The 26,135-nt window shown below is 41.0% G+C and overlaps 1 protein-coding gene across 2 annotated transcripts in view; it reads right to left on the reverse strand.

Moving 5' to 3' along the window:
* Window positions 1-7,545: 7,545 nt before the first annotated feature.
* LOC306697302 (endophilin-B2-like) overlaps window positions 7,546-26,135 on the reverse strand; it is a 24,298-nt gene continuing 5,708 nt past the window's right edge. Inside the window, exons 3-11 of one of the 2 annotated variants that reach the window (XM_079161127.1) lie at window positions 23,537-23,665; window positions 21,299-21,432; window positions 19,115-19,207; window positions 16,206-16,268; window positions 14,261-14,284; window positions 14,023-14,112; window positions 12,611-12,711; window positions 9,925-10,123; window positions 7,546-9,252 (exon numbers count right to left, since the gene is read on the reverse strand). In XM_079161127.1, the coding sequence (XP_079017253.1) occupies window positions 9,145-9,252; window positions 9,925-10,123; window positions 12,611-12,711; window positions 14,023-14,112; window positions 14,261-14,284; window positions 16,206-16,268; window positions 19,115-19,207; window positions 21,299-21,432; window positions 23,537-23,665 (941 nt within the window). In that variant the 3' untranslated portion in view covers window positions 7,546-9,144. Of the gene's footprint in view, window positions 9,253-9,924; window positions 10,124-12,610; window positions 12,712-14,022; window positions 14,113-14,260; window positions 14,285-16,205; window positions 16,269-19,102; window positions 19,208-21,298; window positions 21,433-23,536; window positions 23,666-26,135 lie in introns of both variants that reach the window. The other variant, XM_079161126.1, reaches the window with a different exon arrangement.

Raw genomic sequence — 26,135 nt, forward strand, 5'->3', positions numbered from 1 at the left:
CAATAAAGTAGATGCAATGTGCGAACCAGCACAGTATGATCAGCTCTGTCTGAAAGGTGAGCTCACAACAGGCTACATGTCTGACTCCAGATGCTTGAGCAATGTCAGAGTAGTTGCTGTAGATCTGCTGATGGATTTAAAAGGGATCATTACACGCCTGCTGTATTGATGCATTTGGCTTCTGTACCCGATGGGACTGTAAGCTGATAAGAATGTATGGAAATGGTTTTCTCTGTTATTTATCACATGCAATGTGCTGTTGATCAAGTATGCTTACATAGGCACATTTAACAAGGGTAAAGATGTGTTTTTGATTTATCATTTAGTTCATTGTTTGCGGGGCACTGTGTACTCTAAGTTGGTGCTATGCAAATTGACATTTTCCTGCTTTGACAGACACATTTTTTGTGATCATTCATGTTTGTATGTGTGCTGTAAAAGAAAAGTTAAAAATAAAAAGGTAAATGACAAAACACCACTCTTTTTCCTTCTTTCAGTGGGGAGTTTTCGATTTTTCTTTCTTTTACTTCTCTCCACTAGCTCAATAAGCTGCTGTTACCATACAGTTTCAATCTTTGTTGTTATTCCTCGGGTTTAAAGTATCCAGTTTAGCAATGTAATGTAATGAAAACAAAGACACGTGATATTACTGTAAATCACTCTTGCCAAATTTGTCACAAACAGTCTGAATATCCTGAGGAACATCCTATGACTCAGACAATGGTTAATCAGCAGCCAGAATAGGAGGAGCAAAGTCAGAGCAACATGCCAAACCGTAGTTCATGTTGATGACTAAATGCTCTTGGCAAGCCTAAAGGCAGCCGTTCTACAACAATATTATGGTTGTAACTAGGTTGGGAAGTCACAGTGATTATGATTACAACGGTTATCTCACAGCAGGTGCAACCAAACAATAAATCATCCCTCTGTGTTTGTTCACAGCTTTGTCAGGACAAGAACATTAGGAAGCCATATATTTCCCATTTCTCAGACTCATGCTTGGCTTCTCCTTTAACTCTAGAGCCGTTTGGCTTTTGGGAAGAAACACTCTCCACTCATTGTCACAGAAATATTCCTTTATTCATTCATTACAGAGCCTGAGGGCGGCAGAAATCCCCAAACTGAGTTAAAGTATTAAAAGATAAAAAAAGCAAAAATACAAATATATATAATATATATATAAACTGTGTATATATATATATATACTAATAAATACAATACTCATTGAATAATGACACATATATCAGATGCGAGGTGGACACAGTGCAAGTAGTACAAAATGAAATGCAAAGTATACTGTAAAGTTTCGGATCAGAGAATTCAAACAAGGTGAAAGTATGAGTCCAGCGTTAGATTGTTTGTTATCCTAAATGTGTTAAAGGGGAGTGTGAGGCTCCACCTCCCGACCTCCCTGTCCTGACCCAGAGGATAATGGTTGTACGGAGAGAGGGCAGCTTGCAGGAAGGAGCTCCTGTAGCAGAGCTGGATCTGCCTCTCACTTGAAGTGTTACATTATTTACTAGGAGGTAGTAATTAGGATTTCAGGTGTTTTCCATGACCACTAACTCTAACGACTCCAGGGTGGTTCCCAGACCCAACAGTCTGTTTTGGTCGCCAGCTCTGATGCCACGGCCTCAGCACATTGAGAACAAGAGACTGGTTAAAGAGCTGCAACAAAGATCTGTACACATTAAAGGACCTGCGTTTTCTCAGGAAGTAAAGTCTGCTCTGTCCTTTCCTGTTAACAGCTTCAATGTTATGTCTGCTGTCCAGTCTGTTGTCAAAGTGAATTGATAGATACTTGTACTTGTCCACCACCTCCAGCAGTGGCGGAGCCAGACGTTGTAAACATCCGGGGCTCAGGCCAAACACAGAAGGGAGATTTATTTCTCCATTTACAACAGTTATACGCAAGACATTTCTAGCCATTTAAGAGATAAAATAAGATAATCCTTCATTAGTCCTGCAGCGGCGAAATTTACAATTATTAATAGAATGCCTAAAAATCTGAACATCATTTGGGAAAAACATGGTTGGCAATGGAAAAATCACCCTTTCGGGCCTCAATTCTATTTTGTATGACATCAAACCACAACAGATGTTGAGAATGACAAATTTTACATTTGAAGTCTTTTGAGAAAACATTGGGAGCAGAAGACCCAGAATGACCCCGCCCCCTCGCTGACATCCACCTCCTCTCCCAGAATGTTCATGGATCAGCAGCAGTTCTTGTTCTCCTGAAGTCCATGACCAGCTTGGATTGTTGATTTTCATAGCTGTAGAATCCAGCTGGTCCGAGTAGCACATCACTCTCTGGAATAATGACCACATGCACAGGCTCCCCCAGGGATGTGTTTTATCATCTTTATTGTTTATCTTATACACCAACAATTAGCACTTACCCTAATAGATTTCCTGAATACACTAAATATGACGAGTACAGTGGGGACTTCTGTGATTGTGTTTTGATGAAATATCTTGTGATTGTGCTGCAAACCAATTTCCCCACAATGACAAATAAAGTATTTATCTATCTATTCTATCGCCTTGGTTTTGGTAATGTTCAGGAGTAGGTGGTTCCCTCTGCACCACTCAGTGAAGGCCCTGTACTCAACTCCCATCCACCTTTGATACACCTAACTACTACAGAGCCATCCAAGAATGTACGCAGATGACAGGAGTGTGGGTTGTACTAAACGTCTGAGGTGGCCTGCGGTGCTCCTGTGTTGCTCATCACCACGTCCGACACTCAGTTCTACAACAGCACAGACTGCGGCCTGCGTCCCGTGAAGCTTCTCACTCAACAGCTGGGGCTGGGTTGTTGAAGGCACTTGAGAAGTCAAAAAGCATGATCCTTTAAGTGTCTGTTCATGTGTAACACTGGTGAAGGGCCCATTTACACTTGCATATCATACAACCGGAATAATATTCAAGTGATGTAACTACTGTTCTAAATCAGTGAGTACGGAAGCTTTCTTTTCTATCTGCTACATGGTGTTATGTATGTAGAGCATACAGCAGGAAGTTTGTGGGCTACGCCTCAGGGTCTGTATTTGTGTTCCTAATCTCTTACAGTTTACGTTTTTTGATTTCCCTACTGTAAAGCGCTAATGCACAGATGTACATTTGGTCTTGTTTTTTCACGAGATTGTGTGAAGGTAATTAATCGAATATTTGCCAGTAACACAATTCATTATTAATTGGAAACATGTAAAAAGTTAGCAACTGATAAAAGATTTGGAGCATCTTCCTTAATTAAACATGGGCATCCTATTAAGATAGGAGAGAGGGCAGAGTGCACCCAAGTGCACCCAAGGACAGACTGGCTCGAGGAATTCAGTCAGAGAGTGGATTGGCAAGATATGGTGACGCTGGAATTTGTGAATGAAAGGAACTTTGACAGCAAGAGAGCACAGATGAGAGGAAGGATAACAATTGGGGCAACAGCCTAAATTCAACAGAGGAATGGAGGCAAAATATCTTCACTGTTAGTGAGCATGTACATTTAATCTCACAAATTGAATGTGATTAGTGCTGCAGGACAACATGGGTTATTTAGTGCACAGCAAGTAACTTGAATAACATGATGTACTGTAATACAAGACAAGGCTGATGTAATCTGTGGCACAACAGTGGGTTTGATAAGGAAAGGTTCAAGAATAGTGCAGTGCAGTTACCGGCAGACACACAAATCTGGCCCACGCCCACACACTGCTGCTGTCATGATCACATTTTATGGTTATCAAGAAGTAAAGATTAAAATGCAGAACTTCTTTAACCAATGCAAAGGACAAAACAGTTTTTTTGTACAGTTTTAAGTTGAGTTATTGGTGTCAATAGGCATGCTTCGCGTGATGCTGGAAAATGTTATGTTGCGCTCAACTGTTCAAAGTGATTGATAATCATTTCATTTAAAACAGCAGTATGTCCTACGGGAAGTGTGTAGTTGACCCACACATGGTGTCAAAATGAAGGGATAACTAATATAATTTGTTCAAGTCTCTCAATTCATTGAAGTTATATTATTATTATATTGATATTATAATTACCATTGTTGTGAAACTAGCCTATGAAATAGAATGAGCCAGCAATGTAAACTAGACATAAGTTCAGAATTTTGAAAAAATATTTAAATATATAAAGATATTTTAAACCTTGAGATCATCTTGTGAAGGGATCACACCAGCAGCAAAGCAAAACAGAGCCTGGGCTGTAAATGCTGAGGGACCACACTCATCTTCAAACACAACCTTCATTTTTATATCCCCTTCACACGGGTCAACAGTGCGCTCACCTTTGTACATGCAGTGAAAAGCTGCAGGAGAAGAAAGAAAACGGGCCGTGCGCTTGTCAGCGCAGGTTTTCCACACCGCAACCAGGAATATGTCTTTCCAACATGCGTTCAGTGCAACAAACTGGACGAACATCAGCCACTGCAGGAAAAGCAGAGATGTTTCTTCATCCTCCTTTCTGTGCTTCACTGAGAGATACTGTGTGTGGAGCGGACCAACCTGCATACAGGCACAAATTAAAGCTCTGTAAACCTGTTGTGAGGAAATCAAAGCAGTGGACCGGTGAAGCTCTGGAGGATCTTTGGGCGTGCTTGGACTGTACAGACTGGGATGTCAGAACTACTACCAACAGTCTGGATGAGCACACAGAGGTTGTGACGTCATACATCAGCTTCTGTAAAGACAGCTGTGCACCATCATGCAACAGGGTGAGTTATAACAATAACAATACATTTTATTTGCATAGCGCACTCAAAGGCACTTTACATGGTCAAAACAGAAACTATAAAAGCAATAACAATAGAAACAAACATACATTATTAACTTCACACGTTGAAAGCAGATTTGAGTTTTAAGAAAAAATAAGATAATCCTTTATTATTATCCCCGCAGCGGGGACATTTACAGGATTACAGCAGCAATGTGGACAGTGCAAACAAGGTACATAGTAAAAAAAAACAAGATCAAAACAAGTACTATTAATAAGTAAATAAGTAATAAACAGTAATGAATATTAACTAAGTAAAAAAATTTACTGCACGGTGTATTTACATTGTATAGATTTTTTGTGTTGTGTGGTCTACTGGGAGCACAGCTGGTTGTGCAGCCTGAAAGCAGCAGGCTGCAGGTTGGAAGGACCTGCGGTACCTCTCCCTCACACACCGGGGGCTGAAGGAGCTGCACAGAGCTGCCAGGGCGTCCCGCATGGGGTGGGAGGTGTTGTTCATCAGGGATGATAGCTTAGCCATCATCCTCCTGTCTCCCACCACCTCCACCGTATCCAGTGGACACCCCAGCACACTGCTGGCCTTCCTGTCAGCTGTTGAGATGCTGCTGCCCCAGCAGACCACTCCATAAAAAATGGCTGATGCCACCACAGAGTCAAAGAAGGTCCTCAGGAGTGCTCCCTGCACTATAGATAGAGTCAGCTCTGACCCTTTTTATAGAGTGCATTTGTGTGATTAGTCCAATCCAGTTTATTGTTCAAGTGAACACCCAGGTACTTATAAAATCTCACAATCTCAATGTCCATTCCCTGGATGTTCACTGGTACCAGAGGAGAGTGTTTACCCCGGCGGAAGTCCACCAGCAGCTCTTTGGTTTTACCAGAGTTGAGCTGGAGGCGGTAACGCTGGTAGCGTCCTATAAAGTCCTGGTTCAGTTCCCTGTATTCCCTGTTATCACCGGCAGAAATGAGGCAAACGATTGCAGAGTCATCAGAGAACCTTTGCAGGTGGCAGTTATCAGAGTTGTATTTGAAGTCCGAGGTGTAGAAGGTGAAGAAGAATGGAGCTAGAACTGTTCCTTTTGGGGCCGCCGTGCTGCAGGACACCAGGTTGGACTCACACTCCCGTAACCGCACATACTGTAGACGGTTGGTGAGGTAGTCCAAGATCCATGCAGTGAGGTGGTGGTCCACCCCGGTCTGCTCCAGCTTGTCCCCCAGAAGCAAAGGCTGGATGATGTTGAAGGCAATAGAGAAATAAAAAAACATGACTCTCTTCGTAATTAACGGACAATGCATATAGTCCAAATCAATGTAATTAACACAATGACAAGAACAACTCACAAGAACCAGTCGCATATATTTATATGACAACAAAGCAACAAATCAATCCAGCAACACTGCAGCGCTAGAGCACGAGCCATTCATATTATTCATAAATAGACAAATGAACACAGTAGAAACGGTACTGCAGATGTAAAAATACAAAAGCAGTTGACTTACCACAGCTGCTGTTCACTTAAAGACAAAGTCCATCCTCCTTTCTTTGTTAACAAAGAGTTTAATATCGCGGTTGTTCAGAACATCGGTGCAGGTCAGTTCCAGCCAGAGTCCTCCTGCGAACGTGTTCGTTGAGTTGTAAATCCACTCAGGTCTCTCCAAAAGTTTTCAAAAGCACGTAGCTTGTGCGTGTCCTGTCGTGTAGCTGCCTTGGTTAGCATAGCGTAGCTCCAATCACCAAGAGCTCAGTTGCAAATGAAACGCATTCTTAGCCATAAAATGTGCAACGCTTCTCCAACGCTGTCAGCCAGAAATACCGTTCGTACAAATCTTTTTCCATCCTGGGTTAGGGCTGCTAGCTGTGGGGTTGACCGACCCTTTGATACGATGTCCAGTTTTTCTGGAAATGTCCTCCAGAAATCCATTTCTCCGCCTTCAGCCAATGAGTGTTAAAAAAACACAACTAGGTAAAAAAAAAAGGAATCTACACCAAGCAAAACGCTAAAAATGTCATAACTTCTCTTACATGTTTCAACCTGAACTCTTACTAAACACTAAGATCTGCTAGCTAGCTTTCTGTTTGACAAATGTCACGCTGGCCCACTGACCAATCACGGCGCACGTTAATACAGACGTACTTAGGAGGCTACCTGGGTGGCACTGGCACGTCAAAGAATACGCCCAACATGTCAAACTAAAGATCTGATTGGTTGAAGACTATGATAATCAACAATATCGTCCCCATTTACTTTAATCTGCAAAGGCTCTCTAGAGGACATCGGGCCTCTCTTACATAGAGACATAGGGGCTGAATCTGATTGGATAAAAGCTCTACTTAAAACAAGCTGTGCTGGAAGCAGAGCAACAGAGGAAGACAGAAGCTGTGCAATGAGAAAATAAGATAATGGGAAAGTAAAATACATGTACATAAAAATTATTACATTATAAAATAGCTATAACTTTGTGATTCTGTTTAGGCCAGCAGAGAAGGCTGAGCTGGCCCTGACGGCCCACCACTGACTACTACTACTACTGCTACTGCTACTACTACTACTTCTACTACTACTACTGTTATTACTGCTACTACTACTACTGTTATTTTAACTACTACGACCACTACTACAGCTATTACTATGACTACTGATACTACTTCTTCTAATGTTACTAATACTTATAGTACCACTTCTCCTACTAAAGCCTGGTGCACTTCCTGGGGGCATAGGCATTAGCTTCAGCTTTCGACCGTGGTGGTTGGTGTATTTATGGTGTACATTAGCTGTGAAAAAGACCATGAATTCAAATAAATCTTACATTTTATTAAATCCCATACGTTTCATTCATTCAGCATGGTTAAGCAACAGGCAATACATATTTGGACAAAGTATATAATAATAATACAAGATGAGGTAAACAGAGTTACAACAGAATAAATACATTTTCAAAGATTGTGCTCATTTTACAAAAACTCACAAGGCTGGTAAAAGAAAAAAAAAAAGAGTGCATGCATGTACTACATATGTTGGATGTGAGAGAGCACATTATCTTTTGTGGAAACATATTGGTGCTCCAGTTCTGCTACAAACAGACTTAGCTACATCATAACCTCGTATACACACGCTCATGTCCAACAGGACAGGCTACTAGCCGTAGCACATGCAGCACGAAGACTGAAGACACTTTTTGTTATTGACAGACAGAACAGCGTAAATTCAAAAAACAATTAAAGGCAAACCAAAAATCACACAAACAAGCACACGATTAAAAGGAGTTGCAGTCTTGCATGCTGTTATGTGTTCTCTGGACATTTTGTTATGAAGAGCACATTCTCATCATTTTAAGGCAGTTAGGACAGGAGTGTTTATGTGTATTTGCTGCACAGGCGTTCATATTGTTCAAAGGGACATCTTCAGTGCCGAGGAAAGTCTGGGAAAGTCTAATCAAGACAAGTGAGTGACATGAATTAATCAAGCAAAGTTCCATCCTGCTCTCCTTAAAATGTTATTGTCGCTTTGAATAACACTTGAGTTACATTCTTTCATTAGCATTTAAGGCAAATCTGCTTCCCAGATTTGAGGATGATTGAACGATAAAGCAGATGAAAAACTTGATTTGCTGTTTTATAACTTAGGAAGCTAATGTTTGTCATATTTAATGGATAAGAAATGCAATTATGTTCATGTAGTATTGGAAGACAATGGAAGGGGAACCTGCAGCAAAACTAGGAAGCAGCCGCATCTTTCATTTTTATTAATATATATCAGCACAACATAATGGTATTTGTCATGATGTGGCACACTGATCCGTTGTCTGTTAGCCCATGTTTGTTTTCTGTCATACAGAGATAAACTGTACTGACCTGACTTAATTGAAGGGCAAAGCTTCATCACTCTTTGATCGGGAGAACCAAGGAGGCATGGTTATTGCATGCTTGTGTTATCCATACGGCTGTCTTCTAAAGACACTATGAACACCTCTAAGAGACAATTAAGAGACACTTTTTAAAAACAAATCAGATCAACAGACATTTGATGGAAATACCTCTGCAGACAATGTGGAAGGTCTACCTGAACCATTGGGATGCACAACAATAAATAAGTAATAAATAGGCAAAGAAAACATCCTAATAATCCACCAACCATATCTAAAAGTAATATTAACCATTCATGGGGATTTCCCTGCTCTCATTGTAACAATGTCTCCATTATCACTTCTGCCAGTGCCATGTGAATATAGTTCAGTGGGATTTGAGGAGCACACAGCTGAGTGTGTGTTTAACGTAACACTTTTACGAATGCTTACTTTGGAGGAATGCTATGGAACGTTACAGGTTAGTGGAAGAGTGTGAAATTGAATGAAGCGAATGAAAAATCCTCATGGCTTCAGTAGTTATCAACGGACGTGTGTTCTTTAGCTGAGAAGCTCCAGGTATGTGACAGGCACTTTTCCTTTTTGGTTTCCTCTCTCTCCAATCAGCCAGTCAGAGTCCATTCCCGGCACTGTGTAAACTGTAATGAGCTGCAACACAGAGCACATGGACATTTGTAAGTCAAACATTGAAATCGGAGTCTCTATTTGTATACGGGTGAGAATAGTCACATGGCTACTATGCGGCTTTGTAGTGGATGAAGAGGACAAACAGAAGACTTTCACTCAGCAGACTGGGGTTTGTGTCCTGTGAGAAGCCTATTGTTACACTTAGAAGACCTATTATCTCACCTTTCTAAGTATTTCCAGTTTGCCATCACAGTTTGGTTAGGTTTAGGCAACCAAACTGTGTGCTAATAGCATTGCTGTAGTCATCATAACAGGGGTAAAGGAGGCTTTAGAACATTAAACAATTAGGACAAGAATTTGACATAACAAGACAATGGCCTGGAAAAGGTGGGGGTATTTGAGGTCATGATTCTTAAAATGTTCACGAGGGTCCCTGGGTCATCATGGACACTGCTGACTTAATCCGGGGTTTATAACAGAGGGAGACACATCAAGTAAAGACCGACTCCACTATCATAAGAAAAGCTGTATACAATTAGAAAATAAAACATTAACCTTTTAGGAAAAGGCCCGACGCATTACTTGAATCAGCAAATACCACAACGAGGCTCGTCTTTAGACTTCGACCTCGAGCGATTTCTGGTCAATGGCCAATATTCAACCACCAGCTGCAGGTTGATGATGAAACCTTACCTCATCAGCTAAAAGTGAGAGCTCACTGGAGTCAGCAGCATCGTAATCGTAAAGGACTTTGGCCTTGCGGGTTCCCGTAGCTGGTGCCTGAACTTCCTCAATCTTCAGTGTGTCTGTCTCCACAGGGCTGCTGGGGCCTTCTGATGCAGAGCCGGCGGTCGCTATGGACTGAGTGTTCAGTGCAAATGCATTGGGAAGCCTGAGGGAAAGCAGGCAGATGATGCAGTGATGATCAGAACATGCATATAAAATACAAACACACAAAAACAGTATCAGCACACAACTGGAAACCAAACATACCATGAGTTATACATGACAAATCATGATTTGTCATGAATTAGTAAAACGGTTCCAAAGACAAAGCTCTTTATAAATGTTCCATGTTTAATGCATTCACAAGAAACGTTCAAGTCTGGCCAGAAAACTACAGTCGAACACAATTAGGGCGTTATCTAAACTGTGGAGCCCACCTGCTATTTTGGTTTATGGCTGTACAGCAGCACACATACAATATGGAATATGGACCAGAGGGTGTGGTGATTAATAAACACACTCAGCCAATCAAATCACTGGTCTTATAGCTCTAATACAACTATGCCAAATCAAAGTGAAGTATGAAAACAACAAGTCAAGAAATGGAAAGATGGGGACACACAGGAGCAAACATGTTGGCTTTAATTAGCTATTAATGTTAATTAGCAAAATGCAGAATGGGAATAAGTTATACAAATTTGTCTGGTTAAGCTGTTGATCATTGATCGCTCAATTCAAGTCATAAAGAAATCTCATGATGTAAATTGTCGCATCATATTGTAAAATGCTATAACAGCAGTGTTTGCACTCTAATGCATTTCAAGAACAAAACACAAGAAAAAAATGCAAAAAAGTTGGAAAGAAGGCCATGATGCACAGGATCCATGAGGTCATCCGTTGTCTCCTGCATGAACAGCAGAATATTGAGTGACAAGCGATCAGGCGGATGAGTCTAGAGGTGTGTGTGGTTGTTCGGCTCTGCTCTGAAACGGCAGATTTGTCAACTGTATGAAAAACTACAGTTCATAAATAGTTCGTCTACATTTTAAAGGGCCAGTGTGCAACATTTAGGTGGATCTATAGGTAGAAATGGATTAGAATATTAACAACTACTAAAATAAAATGCGTTGCATTTTTGTTTCCTTAGACGAGTGGTTTATATTTACATACGGAGCAGATGTTTTGCACCACCATGTTTCTACGGTAACCAGGGACGTAGTGGACTGATGTTGCACCAGAAGCAGATGTGCTTATGAGACATCTAAACATTTCCCCCCCAAAAACCAACAACTCTACATGCACTGCCTCATCTGAATGAACCTCCCTGGAGAACAACACAGGTGGCCAAAGTGAATTTCACGGTCCAGAAAATACCAATTTGCAGCATTTACTAATTTAAATACAAAAGGGATTTAGGAGGCATCGGAAAGCGAGCACGTGTGGGTCAGAACATACACACAAAGAGAAAGATCATTGGCATCAGCACACAAAAAGACAAGCCATACTCACACGTCCTCATCAGAGCTGAGGGCATGAGACAATGAAAGTGATTCATCATGACTTGACCACAAACAACAAGACCAGCCAGGCATCCATCAGACCTAATCCATGGTGTCTTTTTCAATCTTGTATTCAAAATAATCCATTTATCAAATACAAGTATTTATGGAGCATTAAACAAAGAATAACTTAATTCATATTCATATTACATATGCATCTGAATGCCTTTTCACAATATGTAATATGAGGATTTAGATGCAATGTTTTCTTTAGCAAGTTGATTATCAAGAATTAACGGATCATTTAAAAATACTAAATTACAAAATGCATATTGTTCCTTCATGAATCTTATTCAATATAGCATGAGTACATTATATACACTGAAGTCATTTATCTGATTCAGAAAAGTTACGATCATTAAATATTTCAATCATTTCAATGATATTCCTGCTCTGCCTGTTGTTGCAAAATTCAAAAGATTATAAAAAAAGACATAATAAAATCATACAGTAATAATGCAGAGCCACTCTTTACTAGAGGACATGCATCAGATGGGGTCAAAGACAGTTCATGTGAAACTTAGATTATTCTTCTATCAGCTAAACAGAAGGCAGCCTACAACTGCAGATAGCAAGATACCAAAATAGTAAATAGCAAAATAACCAGCAGCCACGGTGAGCTAGACAGACGAAGAGCAGCAGGCAACAGATGCCCAGTGCATTCTGGGTGAACTCAAACACCTGTCACCATGGCATTTCAGTGGAACAGAAAAGCACTCAAGCTGCACCTGCACCATGGCTCTGATTTGGGTAGTTCACAGTACACAATGAATGGTTTATACTACTTTTAGATATGGTTGGTTGATTTACGTTATCTCAACACAGCAATTCTGACGCTGAAAATAACTGCAACCCAGGAATGTGCATCTTTGGTTAATATATTCTTGATTGATCACTAATCGTTAAGATGTTTCGGGTTGGCATACAGCTTGAGCACTTACAGACCTGCAACTTGTAGATATGCAACACTGTTATTTAGTCATTTGATACCAGCAGCAGTTAGCTTATTTTCACTGCGTACTGTTTGAAGTACAGAATGGCGACCCCTTTAAAAGCGCAGTGAAACTTAACCACTTCATCGCTCATCTTCTCACCTTCCCAGCTCTTTCTGTAGTTCTTGCATGTGGAAGTGACACTGCTTATAGTAAGCTGCTTGGGCCTCCACAAACTCATGCAGGCAGCGCAAGTGGTTCACCTGCAGACAAGCAACAACACAATAGCCATTGTTAAAGAAACATCTTGAGCTCATCTCCATGAAGAAGTACTCAGATCCTTTACTTCCAGGGGACATATGATGAAGAAGTCACTTGTTCAGTGCTTGTATCTGTGTATCTGTGGCTACAACTCATTCAGTGTATTGTGAACATGTGATCCAACATTCATATGTGGCTCTCCTTCCTATGGCATATGCAGCCTCATTAGAATATACCGCCCACAGCTTGAGAACTACGACGGAGCACCATATTGTTTTTACAAGCCAATCAGCTGACACGGAGCGTCTCAGGCAAGGTGAGTACAAGTGTAGTCAGACGTATGAGAAAATAGTTTAAAAAGTGTTTTGAACATCAAAACATGTAAAGAGAATCTAGTAGAAACACAAAATACAAGTATGAACCTGAAACTGAGTGTGATATGTCCCCTTTAAATAGAAGTAGTGCCACAATGAGAAGAATACACCTCAAGCTAAAGGTGTTGTATACTCTACGTACTTTATTATTTATACTGATGCATTCATATGTAGGCAGCCTACGGTATTACTTGTGTGTTTGGTCATGGTGGAGCTAATTTGAACTATTCTATACACTGTGTATATACTGTATTTCATTAGGTCCTAACCTTACTTTCTTAAGACAAGGGAAACGTGTTAGTGCTGTAAAAAGAAGAGGCTGCAGCTTGAAACAAGGGAAAAGGAGGCAATCATAAAGAAATACCTGAAACAGCTCATTCTTACACCGTGAGAAAATAAGCACTTGATTAAGGACTAAAACCACTTGATGAGGAGATTTTGTGCACTGGTTAATGTATGTCACAGTGTAACTTGTAACTATAGTGTGAAAACCATTTTAGGATCCCAATATCACCATGACAACAGTGTGTACAAACAGAACAGCAAAATAAACAATATATCTGAAAACATTTGTATTGTATAGTGTATTTACCTTGTCGTATGCTCATTCAACTGATAGAATTTAAACTATCCAATTTGCGTTACTTACTAACTTAATCTCACTGAATGCTAAAAATGTAAATACTATTTTTAAATGTTACAGTTTAAAACAAACCAAATTAAATAGTGACTTCACTGCAAACTTTTGAAAACAACTTTGAAGGACGTGTTTTTTTTTAACGTCCCACAGGTCAAAAGAAAAGCAAAGATAGAAATGAATAAACACAGTCACCACAAATGCAACTTGGTGTGAGAGTGAGAGTGTGAAAGTGAGAGTGAGAGTGAAAGTGAGAGTGAGAGTGACTGATAGAAGTAGTGGAGGGTGTATGGCTGACCTACATGTGTACTACTGATGCCCTCCAAAAGCAGCCGTGTAACCTCTGCTTGCCGGTCAAACTCTGTTTGGGCCACTCGGAGCTCGTGTTCAGCCTGAAACAACAGGAAGAGTATTAGTGACACATTTCCTTCATGTCCCTTGGGATACTTGAATCTGGAGACATGCTAAAACATGACTGGTACTGAGTAATGAGTAAGCCTGGTGATTTAACTGTTACACAAACAACATTGCCATACTTACTTTTTCCACTTCCTCACTCCAAAGCTGAGAGGCCAAAGCACACAGCAAAAGAAGCAGAGAGAAATATGCAGTAAGTTATAACAAGGATTTCCCAGAAGACCTTCACTAGTGAGATGTACAACTAGCGCCTAACCTCGTTACTAAATGCCAACGCCATTGTTTAAGACATCCCCTCAGTAGTGGAAGGAGTGAAACTTTGGAGAACGTATGTTCATGGTTAAGGCTGGGTAAATGTCGGAAGAAATGAGTTTTGCTCGAACCAATCACTGAAGTATGCAGCTGCCGGTCACTGCGTGTCCTTTTTCTGTCCATGCATTCTTGAGCTTGTGTTTTGGGGCTTGAGACAGAATCTATGCTGACTAATGTTGCTTTTGTAATTTGATTCTGACCATTTCAGACATCTTTGTTTGGCAGGCTTAGTTCCTAGGAATGACTTCCTATTTTGGGGTGTGCATTCAAACTCTAGTCAGTGCTGACTCAGTGCTGGAAGTTCCCATCCTAGTTCCATGGAATGTTAAAAATGTGGAATGTTAAAAATGTCATTGTTTGAAATACCGCGCTAATTGAATCAGTATCGATGCATCGCAAGTTTTTTTTTTTCATATGTGCATTCCCTCCCAAAACCCCAAAAGCCCATCAAATAAGGAAAAATAACCTCACATTAGTCATTATATCCTCAGAAGGATAGTGTTGTGTGTGTGTGTGTGTGTGTGTGTGTGTGTGTGTGTGTGTGTGTGTGTGTGTGTGTGTGTGTGTGAGCACACGATAGACTGACATAGCAAACTTTTATTTTATATGTTAGCCTAGACTACAGTCTATTTATTTTTTCATTTGTTCATAGGGCTACATATGAGCAGATTTGTTTTACGGGCTATTGCTGTAATTCATTTGATGTGATTAGTGCACATTTTGATCTCAAATAAAAGTCAAATTGTTGCCCTCATCTCTCATTAGACAATAATAGCAGCGTGAATGTGCCAAATTCGTTCTTGACAAAGAAAAGATGTCCAAAAAAGGTGGCCAAAATGACCGGGAAAATCCAACAGACCTATGAAACGTGGCTTTCGATTAGAGCTACTCCAATATATTGGCCAATATTAGCTCACTGCAGATATGTTGGTATTGGTATATACTGTATGTTGGCCAATAAATAACAAGTACCAAAATGCTGAAGCAGTTTTGAAGTAATTTAGAAACAGTGTCAACAAGGTGATTTTTACACTGTAAAATGTGCCGCTCAGTATTTTGGCCACATTTCTTTCTAAAACCAATCAAGAAACTGCTTCTGATTGGAGGACGACCGGCTCTACATCTGAGCCCCACAAACATACACAGGAGGCCATGACACAGTCAGAACAGCTAGTTCTAGAGGACGACAGCATTGACAAGCTTCCAGGACGGACACTAGCTTCTCTCTTAGCTAAACACACCGCTTTAGTGTTCCGGATCACTTCTTAATATCTCTTATGGCTCTGAAGCTCTGCCACAAGTAGTGCACTGAACAATGACGAAACAATTTGTCAGAAAAACACTGAGCATATGCATCATTGAGAAGTTCCTCTGGACAACATGGTGCCAGTGTGTTTTGTTGTTGTTGCTTTGACTCTAAACTGACTACAACTGCCGCTCTCTGCAAAGGAGCAGAGGATGCACACATTCATAGCATATCTCATGTAACACTTGAAACACACTGCTTTTCAGGATTAGTATACATGAACATTGCATTAAGAACCACAATGAAGAGCCATAATAAAAAGGTTTGGGATTTTCCCACCCACTCCAGGTGACCTTTCACAGCCAATGACCTCATTCTAAGAACCTCAGTTTTAAAGCACTCGGTTCCTGACTGAACGGTGCGTACACAGAACCTGAGAAGGTTCCAGTATCTTTAAGGGATGATTGTACATGCCCAGCTTTGTTTAGTGAAACATAATTGTCTCCTTACCGCAGAGGCACTGGCAGAAAGCACATAGTTGCGTGGTCTGGTCTCCTGAAAATCTGGTGCCATCTACGGAAACAGTAAGGTGATTTAACATTTATGCTACATGGCAACCATACTCCAGAACACACTGTGTATCAAGAGTGCAGACACAACAATCACAAAGCACAGCAGATATACAACCATGACGTTGCCGAGTTACACTTTAAGCTACACAACAGCCCTTATAACTGTGAAATGGTCAATCTGTGTATTAATATCAGGGATGATAATTCAGTTTTTTGCAATTGCCAAGACACAAAAACTTGTGGCACATTTACTGACAGCTCTAACTCATGTAGCCCATCTATTTATCAGGTAAACACATTATCGGCTTTACACCAAGTTTGAAATCCCAAAACACAATAACTACACACAGTTATCTACATGAGATAAGACATTCAAAACTAAAAAAAGCATGCGTGTGTTGTTTTCTAAACTCCGTCATTGAAATACCATTCTCAATTATCAGTCCCCTGCACCCAGGATGCACCTGTGAAAACACCTGTAACCAATTAGATCACTGAGAAAGCTTAAACCCTATAAATAGGATTCAGGTTTGCTCTTTGGTGTTTCCCAACAATGGAGGCCAATCTTGGAGAGAGGGTTGGGAATAGTAATTATAATATACTGTATAGAGTACACTACAGTAACTATGTTCATGTTATCTTCAGGTAAAGTCTTTGTGTATGATTCTTTTAGGAGTATGAGAACAAACACATTGCGTATGTGTTCATTGTCTATATTTACAACATGCTACAAATGAAAATGCCAAAGACGCTATACAAAAGTGTTTTATACTCTGCGCAGTGGGCATGTGGTAAGAGCTATGTATATGTATTAAGTGTTTGAGTGTAAAGTTGTGATGTGTTTGCTTTTGCAAGAGACGTATTGGAGATATTTAGTATTTTGTGCTTATTTGGTTTTTGATTGTAGGAATTCGTCAAAGAGGGCCCTTGTTTCAGAAATTGTGAGTTTGCAATTGCATAAAACTAAAGAGTTATCCCGACCTGTTGCAAAGACGGGAGAGGTGGATTGCAGCATTAGGCGTGTCTGCTGAGCTCATAAAAGAAAAGGTGCAGAGAGGTGATGCAACACAACTGTATCTAAACATCCTCTCCAGCAACATAACGAGTGACTAATCTGTCCACTGACCTGATTAATCCACTGTAGATAGGAGTGGTTAATATTACAAGCTTTAAGCAGCAGTTTATCATGCGCATGCTAACATGCATACAGGTGGCAAAAGTCTGACATTGTCAGTCAACGAAATGTGTGAGTTTTTTCAAACTGAAAACAAAAGTTCTGATAAAAGTCAGACTTTCATTCTGTTGAACAGTGAAATAAAAAAAGCAGAGTGAAGGCACAACCACTCACAGAACAAAGTGAAATGGGGAAGGAACCTTATAAATTAGGATTTCTATTTCAGGACTATGACTTCATTTGTACTCGAGCAGTAGAAACAGTTGCATAATTCACAACAGTCAGACTTGAGCACAACATGGTTGGGCCTCTGGCTGACAGAGCTGCACAACCACCTGCTGGCAAAACACAATACCATGTTGTCAGTTTGAAGCTGGTTCTTGGTCTAATGGTTTCTTTGTACCCATTTTCCAGAGAAGAAAGGAAGAATTTGTTTTGGTACAAGGCCACATTTCTATTATTCTACAAGTCCACCAATTCTTGAGTAGTAAAGCCCTGATGAATGGAGTACTGTTGTCAATCTGTATTTAACAAAATGTCACATTCAGTCCAAAACATGAGCATTAATCAGAAGGAGGCTGAATCTTGAAAAAAAAAAAGATTGCCATTGTCTTTATCCTTTGTCTGTCTCCTAAGGCCTGTCATTAACAAAGAGTTTTACCATCAAGGTTTCATTTAATCTAAGATTAGTTATATTCAGAGTTCAGCAAAACTAGATTTAAAAATGAGTACATCTAGATTGTATTAAGCACAGAGCTTTTACACAATTCAAAACTCATCTCCGTTTAGTAAATCATAGTTTAAACCAAAATGAAATCGTGTTTACTCAATATGGATATAACATGGAGATGCTTGCTTATAAATAAAATACATAAATAAATACATTTGCGTGCTAGTAATTCAGCAGCAGCATCACAAAACTCCGTTTCATGAGTTCTTCCTTAAACTCTCTTCAAGGAACTTCATTACTTTGCTCAGTCCATTTTAAACGTTCAACCTCCTTCAGTGTAAGTTTAAAGTTAATACTGGGTCACATCTAAAATTACAGTTTAAAGTTTGGTGCAATGGAATCAAATTGAAAGTAAGTTTAGAGCAACAACTAAACTAAAGTTTAAAGAGATTTAAATGCAATCTTTAAGATAATTTTAAAAGCTTGGTACTTATACAGTGAACGTTTTTGCTGAGACATTAACCTTGTTGTGATGCAAGAGTTAAATAAACCATTAGACCCCTAGTGACTTGTTGAAAACTAAATAAAAACTATTAGAATAGAATCTCACGAGCCCAATATTTTGCTAAATTTGTTCAATGGCTGCTGTTAATTTCCCATCATATTGTTGAATATGCCACGGTTTCACAGTTTCAAGCTTTCTCTGCAAAGAGTCAACTTTGGGTCAAACTTGTTTTTCCAGTCCATTGCTGAGCTTTTTTTAAACCAATGATGAATAGTTTATTGTCACCAATTACTGAATGGCACAACAAATGTACTCAAAGCCAGTGAGACAGGAAAAACTGCCCAATACTACTGAAAGTCTTTAGAATTATGTAATACTCACTTCACCATCGCACTGCAAAGGTTATGAATACACAGACAGTTAGTCATGGTCAATGGCAGCGCCACCAAATGTGTTGTTACATTGTGGCTGTGGGTTGGGAGGCACAACAGGACTCACCGCAGCCTTGGCCTCAGCCACCTTGGCCTTCTTCAGACGGGCTTTACAGGCATCCAGGTCCAAGCGAAGGTTCTCCAGAAGACGTCTTTCTTTCTGAAATACAGACAATGACCCAGGGGGAAGCGAAGCTGAGAGCATCCACGACCACGTAACTCACAGCAATAAAAGCAGGCTGTAACGGGCCCATGGAGACACGGCTGAACACAGTGTCATGTTAAGCAGCCATGCTGACCTCTGGTGGTTATGTTCACATTTTATGGAGAAAAGGTTCGAATTCTTATTCTTTTCACTTGTGGGCTGTAAACTGTTGAATTCAATATTTAAGAATATTGCAGGTTCTAAACCTCTAAAGTGGATTTATACTTTCTACATGCTCGATAGCTACGTCACAACTCATTAAGACAAATCTACACTCTTGTCTTCACACTCTGCTAGATCCCAAAGTTTCCACAGAAGCATCTTTGTAAATGTATAAAAACAAAACCCATGCTCCCCTACATGGCCCACACTCCGACTTAAACCAAATCAATTCACAGGCACAGACGTGCACGTGACGTGTTCACGTCAGAGTGGCATTACAGTTGAAATGTCATTATATTAAAGATAATTAATTCGGTCTTGTCAGAGGGTGAAATACCATCTTCATGAAGAAAAGTAACTTTATCCATCATACCAAAACCTAAACAAAGATAAGTTGGACTGTACAAACTATAGACCAGGAAGTGTCCTAACTCCAGGCTACAAACGTGTCACTTCCCTCCTGCTTAAAAGAATAGAAAAGGTTATGGCTCAAATTATGAACCTCCTAGACCAAACAGGATTCATTTAAATTAGAAGAAGACTACAGATAATCGAATCTGAGAACAAAATGCAGGCTTTAGTAGCCCAACTACGGCCATTAATACTGTGAAGCTAGAGGGAAAGATAACAATATCCCATGGGTTAGTAGTTCACTACAGATGTGGAGGGTCACACTTCAACAGTTCCATGTGAAGAAGGCAGCTGACTTTTAAAGTGTTTGCATATGAGCCAGCTTTTGGCCTCCGCTGGTCTCAATGCCTACTGTCATGATACAATGTTACAAGTTGTTTTTTTGTCATTGTACAACAGGGTTGCACAACGAAATGCAGATTGTAGTCACATTTTGATACATAGGAAAAATACAAAAAGCACTATATTATATATGGAGGGTGGAGGATGAATTAAGAAGTCTCAGAGCCAGAAGAAAGAAGCCTGAGGACTGAGGACTTTACAGGAGCTTAAGAACAGATTCAGTGAAAGACCATTTTATACATTAACAAAGCAACGGCAAAAAGTAACAAAAGTGTGACAGTAGAACATTAGCTAGTCCAGATGTTTAACAGAGAACATAAAGACATTTTAATAAGGACATTTCTAATCTATACTTAAGCCTTCATCAACTTAATAAGGACAATAAATTGAGCATTAAAACAAAATGGGAAACAGAGGGTGATCTGTCAATCTCACGAGAGAAGTTGGAGGATATATTGAGACAACAGTGGAAAACAACAAGCTCTCCGTATTGAAGACTTTAGCTGGAAGAATGTTACAGTAATACATCATTGTCATGTATTTTAGAGTTGTCCTTCAGTGGCTTCATTTTGGACTGAAATCATCCTGGAAACTGTCTTCTTAACCCAAATATCTTTTGAGCTGAAGTACCTGATTAAACTGGTGCAATCTGTTGAGAATACTATTGGTGGTTGTAAGAAATCACTATTTAGAAATAGCTAGTGCTGAAGAATGGATTGGCATGGTTTACAATATTTATGTAATGAGAGAATGACTTTTACCTTGAGAACCCATACATTTGCTGTAGTGATGTACAGATTACAGTTACAACCACAGGCATGCGCTTAATCTGCGGATAGGACGGGTCACCAATATATGCAATTAACAGCGAGGGAATCACAGCCTATTTGTAATATGTCATCACTCTTACATATACCCCACAGAGGCCGCTAGAGGGGAAGCGTCCAAGTGCAGCTCTAATCCCTTTGTGTGGGTGACAGGTGGATAAAACTGAGCCTTGACTAATAACTGCTGCCACAGAACAGTCTGCAGGACAGTCAGCAGACAACAGCTTTGTACTAAAACATCAAATGAAATGATGACTTCAACATGTCTACCGTTAGTAAAGTGGATGTAGTGTTTCAGACTCACTGAAATGGTCCTCCAGTCGCCTTCCAGAAAATTCCTGAGCGGAGTGAGAAAGCTTATAGCGGACGTCTGGAGGAACTCCCGCTCTGCTGCTCCTAATCTTCTCTCACATTCCCCCACCTCGATCAAAGTACTCCCTGCAAGAAACAGATTAGATCAATTCACCACAGGCCTTAAAATGTCTTCTGCAGGTGCAGTATAGGTATAGATACTCTAGTCTACGTTTATGCCTTTCTATGAGACAAGGCCCTGAAGTAGCACCTGGCTGCCGTACCTCAACTACTTCTTCATTACAGTCGGGTTTTTTTTATCCAAAGCGATTTACAATTCAGATTATATCACATTCACACCGTAGGCACAGCTACGGGAGCAATTTTTGGGGTTAAGTGTCTTGCTCAAGGACACATTGACATGCGACTAGTGGAGCCGGGGATCGAACCGCCGATCCTCTGACTGAAGGACGGCCCTGCTCTCCACCTAGCCACAATCTTCTGTCTGTAGCACACATCTGATGTGCTACGACCGCCAAACGACTCAACACCATGTTGGGATGTGGCTTCACCATGTGCTCTGAGACAAAGGGATCTGGGCCTGCCGATTCTGCAGGCAAGGTTCATCCTGATTTGGGTCTTGTGATAAGAGCAATGTCAATGCGAAAGCAATAAAACATGCAACACTGCGATCTAATTGGCCGAGGGCCACAAACACCCCAGGACCCCTGTGGTTCTGGCCCCTGTTTCTATAAAACAGCCTTGTCCTCCCCTTCTCTACGCTTTTCCTCGATCTCGGTCGACAAGGAAGCACACGCAAAGTTGCTCTCCTTAAAAAGCTTTGTTTCTGTAGCTGAGAGGACAATCTTCCGTACTCCACCACGGCGGAGAGGATCTTAATCTGTTTTTGGAGGACCCCTTTTGTTTTGTCTGCTTTCTCTCTTCTTTTACTAACACACACACATATAGCTTTAAGCTAATGTAGCTCCAGGGTCTGCGCTAACGGCTTCAGACAAGTGTCGATACGAGATCTCTATTGTCTACATTGTAGAGTCTCGCGTCATCTTTGTGGTCTCGTGAGAGACGTCGCCACGTTTCAGATTACGTCATACGTTGTCTGAGCTGTTCTCTCGCTCCTACACACCCACTGGATGCACACACACACACACACACACACACACACACACACACACACACACACACACACACACACACACACACACACACACACACACACACACACACACACACACACACACACACACACACACACACACACACACCCTCTTTACATAGTTTGTTGATTTTAGATAGCGTGCACGTAAATGTATAGTTGATGTTAGTTTTAGATATTAGTTGACTAGATCATTATTATTGGAACTTAATAAACTCTGTTATACTTTAAAGAGCAGTGTCTGTGATTACTTTGTGCATGTATTGTGATAATAGCTGATATGAGGTCTGTTGCTCGAACTTAAACCTTCACTTTCACTCTGAATGTGTAACAGTACTCAGACTGTTGACATTGTGAGTGAACACGAATTATGAGACTTAGTTTATAGTTTGGTTATTGGTCCCTGTTCTCAGGGTGGTGCCCCTTATTATTAATAATCATTAATAATCTTACTGACATTAATAATTCTATTGATGTCAATAATTTAGTTTTCTTAAATGCTGATAACTCAAACACGCTCCTTTTCGTTCCCAACAACTATGTTACGCAACTACTTTGTGTTTGATACAATCAGAATCAGCTTTATTGGCCATTCTGATTCAGATTTTTTTTTTAAATTTAGTACTTGTTACAATTTAACAATATGATACTGATCTTAAAATGATTTGTCAATATAATGGTTGTTTTTAGAATTTAAAAAAAGATGTCACATTGGTTCCCATAGTCATGTGACACAGGCCAGCTGAATATGTCAGGGCTGTTTTGGCACAAACGTAGTGTAAACATTTGGAAGTGATGCACCCCAAAATTGTATTTTTTCAAAAAGAAACTGACATCCTCTGGCAGACAACCACAAAGCTGATGGATGCGCAAAGGGGATATGAAGCGATTGACAGGCGGTCAAATGAAACGGAATGTTACCTTGATTAAAATTACGGATTTCTCTGGGTTTGAAAATTGTTGGAAACATTTGGACTAATGCAAGTACACAACTTCACAAAACATACAACATAGGTCTACTCCTTTCAAGACATTGTAATGCATCAAAGTATACATTATACCTGGATGCATACTTACCATATGGAGTTCCAGGACCAAACTCCTTTGATGCATCCAGCATATATTGACCCAGCAGCTCTCCATTGGTAACTCTGGATGGTGCCTTCCTGTCCAACTTTTCATAGAGAAACTCTTCGATTCTGGCACCTACAGAGAAAGTCAAGAAGAGTTTAATATATGGCACAGCAGTGAAAGAAAGAAGCGCTTGAAACTTTTAGTTAATTTATCCCTCATGTTGATTCAATAAGAACTATACACATACATAATAACTTATGTGTCATGTCTATGGCTGTGAATGCAGGTGTGACCTTGCATGGTAGCCCCTGTCATCAGGGTATGAAAGGGTGTGAATGGGTGAATGATGACATGTAGTGTTAAAGAGCTTTGAGTGGACGGAAGACTAGAAAAGAGAAATACAAGTACAGCCATTTACCATGTTCTACTCCTCAGTAGAGTGTTAGAACTCAGCTCTGCTCTATGAAACTTTTTTGCATTGTTTTGAATTCATGGCTTATTTTTTTTACACATGAATAAATATAATATAATAGTTGAGTCTGAGCCACTCCTGCACCCTGGACACAGAAAACAGAGCTAAAAGGAGGCACATTTTGGACTTCTTTCCACCGGAGGCCCGGTCCATAAAACAAGCTAAAAAGTGGGCCTTAATGTCCAAAACTTGACTTGAATGAACCTAATAAATCAGGCTAAAGCAGTACCACGAAATCAGACTAATTCAAGGCGGGTTCAAGTATGAAAATGATAGAGCATGCACACTATTCTTACGCAACAGATGATGTGGAACACTGTGATTACTTTATAGAAATCACATCAAATAAGATGACAGTAACTATAGATCTAGATACCCTAGAAAAGAAACCATCACTTGACCCGTCTGACGTCAAGAACTTCAGACCGGTTTCTCTTCTACCCTTTCTATCCAAAACACTTGAGCGTGCTGTCTTCAACCAACTGTCTTCCTATCTCCATCAGAACAGCCTCTTGGACCCCCGCCAGTCCGGGTTCAAAGTGGGTCACTCGACTGAAACAGCCCTCCTTGCGGTGACGGAGTCCCTTCACACCGCAAGAGCTAACTCTCTCTCCTCTGTCCTGATTCTCCTGGACCTATCTGCAGCATTTGACACTGTGAACCACCAGATCCTCCTCTCCACCCTCAAGGGGATGGGCGTCTCAGGCTCTGCACTCTCCCTGTTTGCATCCTACCTGACAGGTCGATCCTACCAGGTGACATGGAGGGGGACCGTGTCGGAACCACGCTTGCTGACTACGGGGGTTCCACAAGGTTCAGTCCTGGGCCCCCTTCTCTTCTCGCTCTACACAACATCTCTGAGTTCTGTTATTCGCTCACATGACTTTTCTTACCATTGTTATGCCGATGACACCCAGCTGGTCTTGTCATTTCCTCCTGGTGACACTCAAGTGGAGGTACGCATAGCTGCGTGCTTGGCTGACATCTCGAAGTGGATGACGACACACCACCTCAAGCTCAACCTCGACAAAACCGAGCTACTGTTCCTCCCGGGAAAGGGTTGCCCGCACCGAGACCTGTCCATCACCATGGACGATACCGTGGTGAGGCCAACTCGGACTGCGAGGAACCTGGGTGTGACCCTGGATGACCAACTGTCGTTCTCAGCAAACATCTCATCGGTTACACGCTCCTGCAGATTCCTGCTCTACAACATCAGGAGGATTCGCCCCTTCCTCACTGAGGAGACAGCGCAGGTGCTCATCCAGGCTCTTGTCATCTCCCGCCTGGACTACTGCAACTCTCTACTTGCCGAAGCCACGGCGTCGGCCATCAGACCGCTGGAGCTTGTCCAGAAAGCTGCAGCTCGTCTGGTGTTCGAGCGCCCCAAGTTCTCCCACACAACTTCCCTTCTCCGTTCTCTACAGTGGCTACCTGTATGAGCTCGCATCCAGTTTAAGACTCTGGTGCTAGCCTACAAGGCAGTGAAAGGTACAGCTCCTTCCTATCTCCAGGCCATGGTCAAGCCCTACACCCCCGCACGACCACTTCGCTCTGCTGCATCAGGGCGACTGGTTCCCCCGTCGCTCAGAGGTCCCTGTGGCCGATCTACCCGGTCACGGCTGTTTTCTGTCCTGGCCCCACAGTGGTGGAATGAACTTCCCACTGACGTCAGGACAGCGGAGTCGCTGCCCATCTTTCGGCGCAGGCTGAAAACTCACCTCTTCAAGAAGTACTACCCTGACCCTTCCACTTAGCACTTATTTTATTCGTATTAGTTCGTTGCACTTATTGTATTGCGGGTGTGCTCGTTGCACTTATTGTATGTTTGTTTCTGCACTGTACGTTTGCCCTGGTTTATGCTCTTAGATACTTGTTTAGCAAAGGATATGCACTTATGACTTCTGGTGACTAGTAGTTCTCTTGAATACCGATGTTGAATACACTTCTTGTAAGTCGCTTTGGATAAAACCGTCTGCTAAATGACTGTAATGTAATGTAGAAAAGCTATGTCCATTGGCATGGTTGGGTGATCTGAACGGGTTCAAATGTAATAATATATAATTAAATCTTGGGCACAAAAGACCCTTTTACAGTTTTGTAAATATTGACGTATGTAAGTGTGCACAC

Source organism: Pholis gunnellus (genome assembly GCF_910591455.1).
Source record: "Pholis gunnellus genome assembly, chromosome: 6".
NCBI classification, from domain to species: Eukaryota; Metazoa; Chordata; class Actinopteri; order Perciformes; family Pholidae; genus Pholis; species Pholis gunnellus.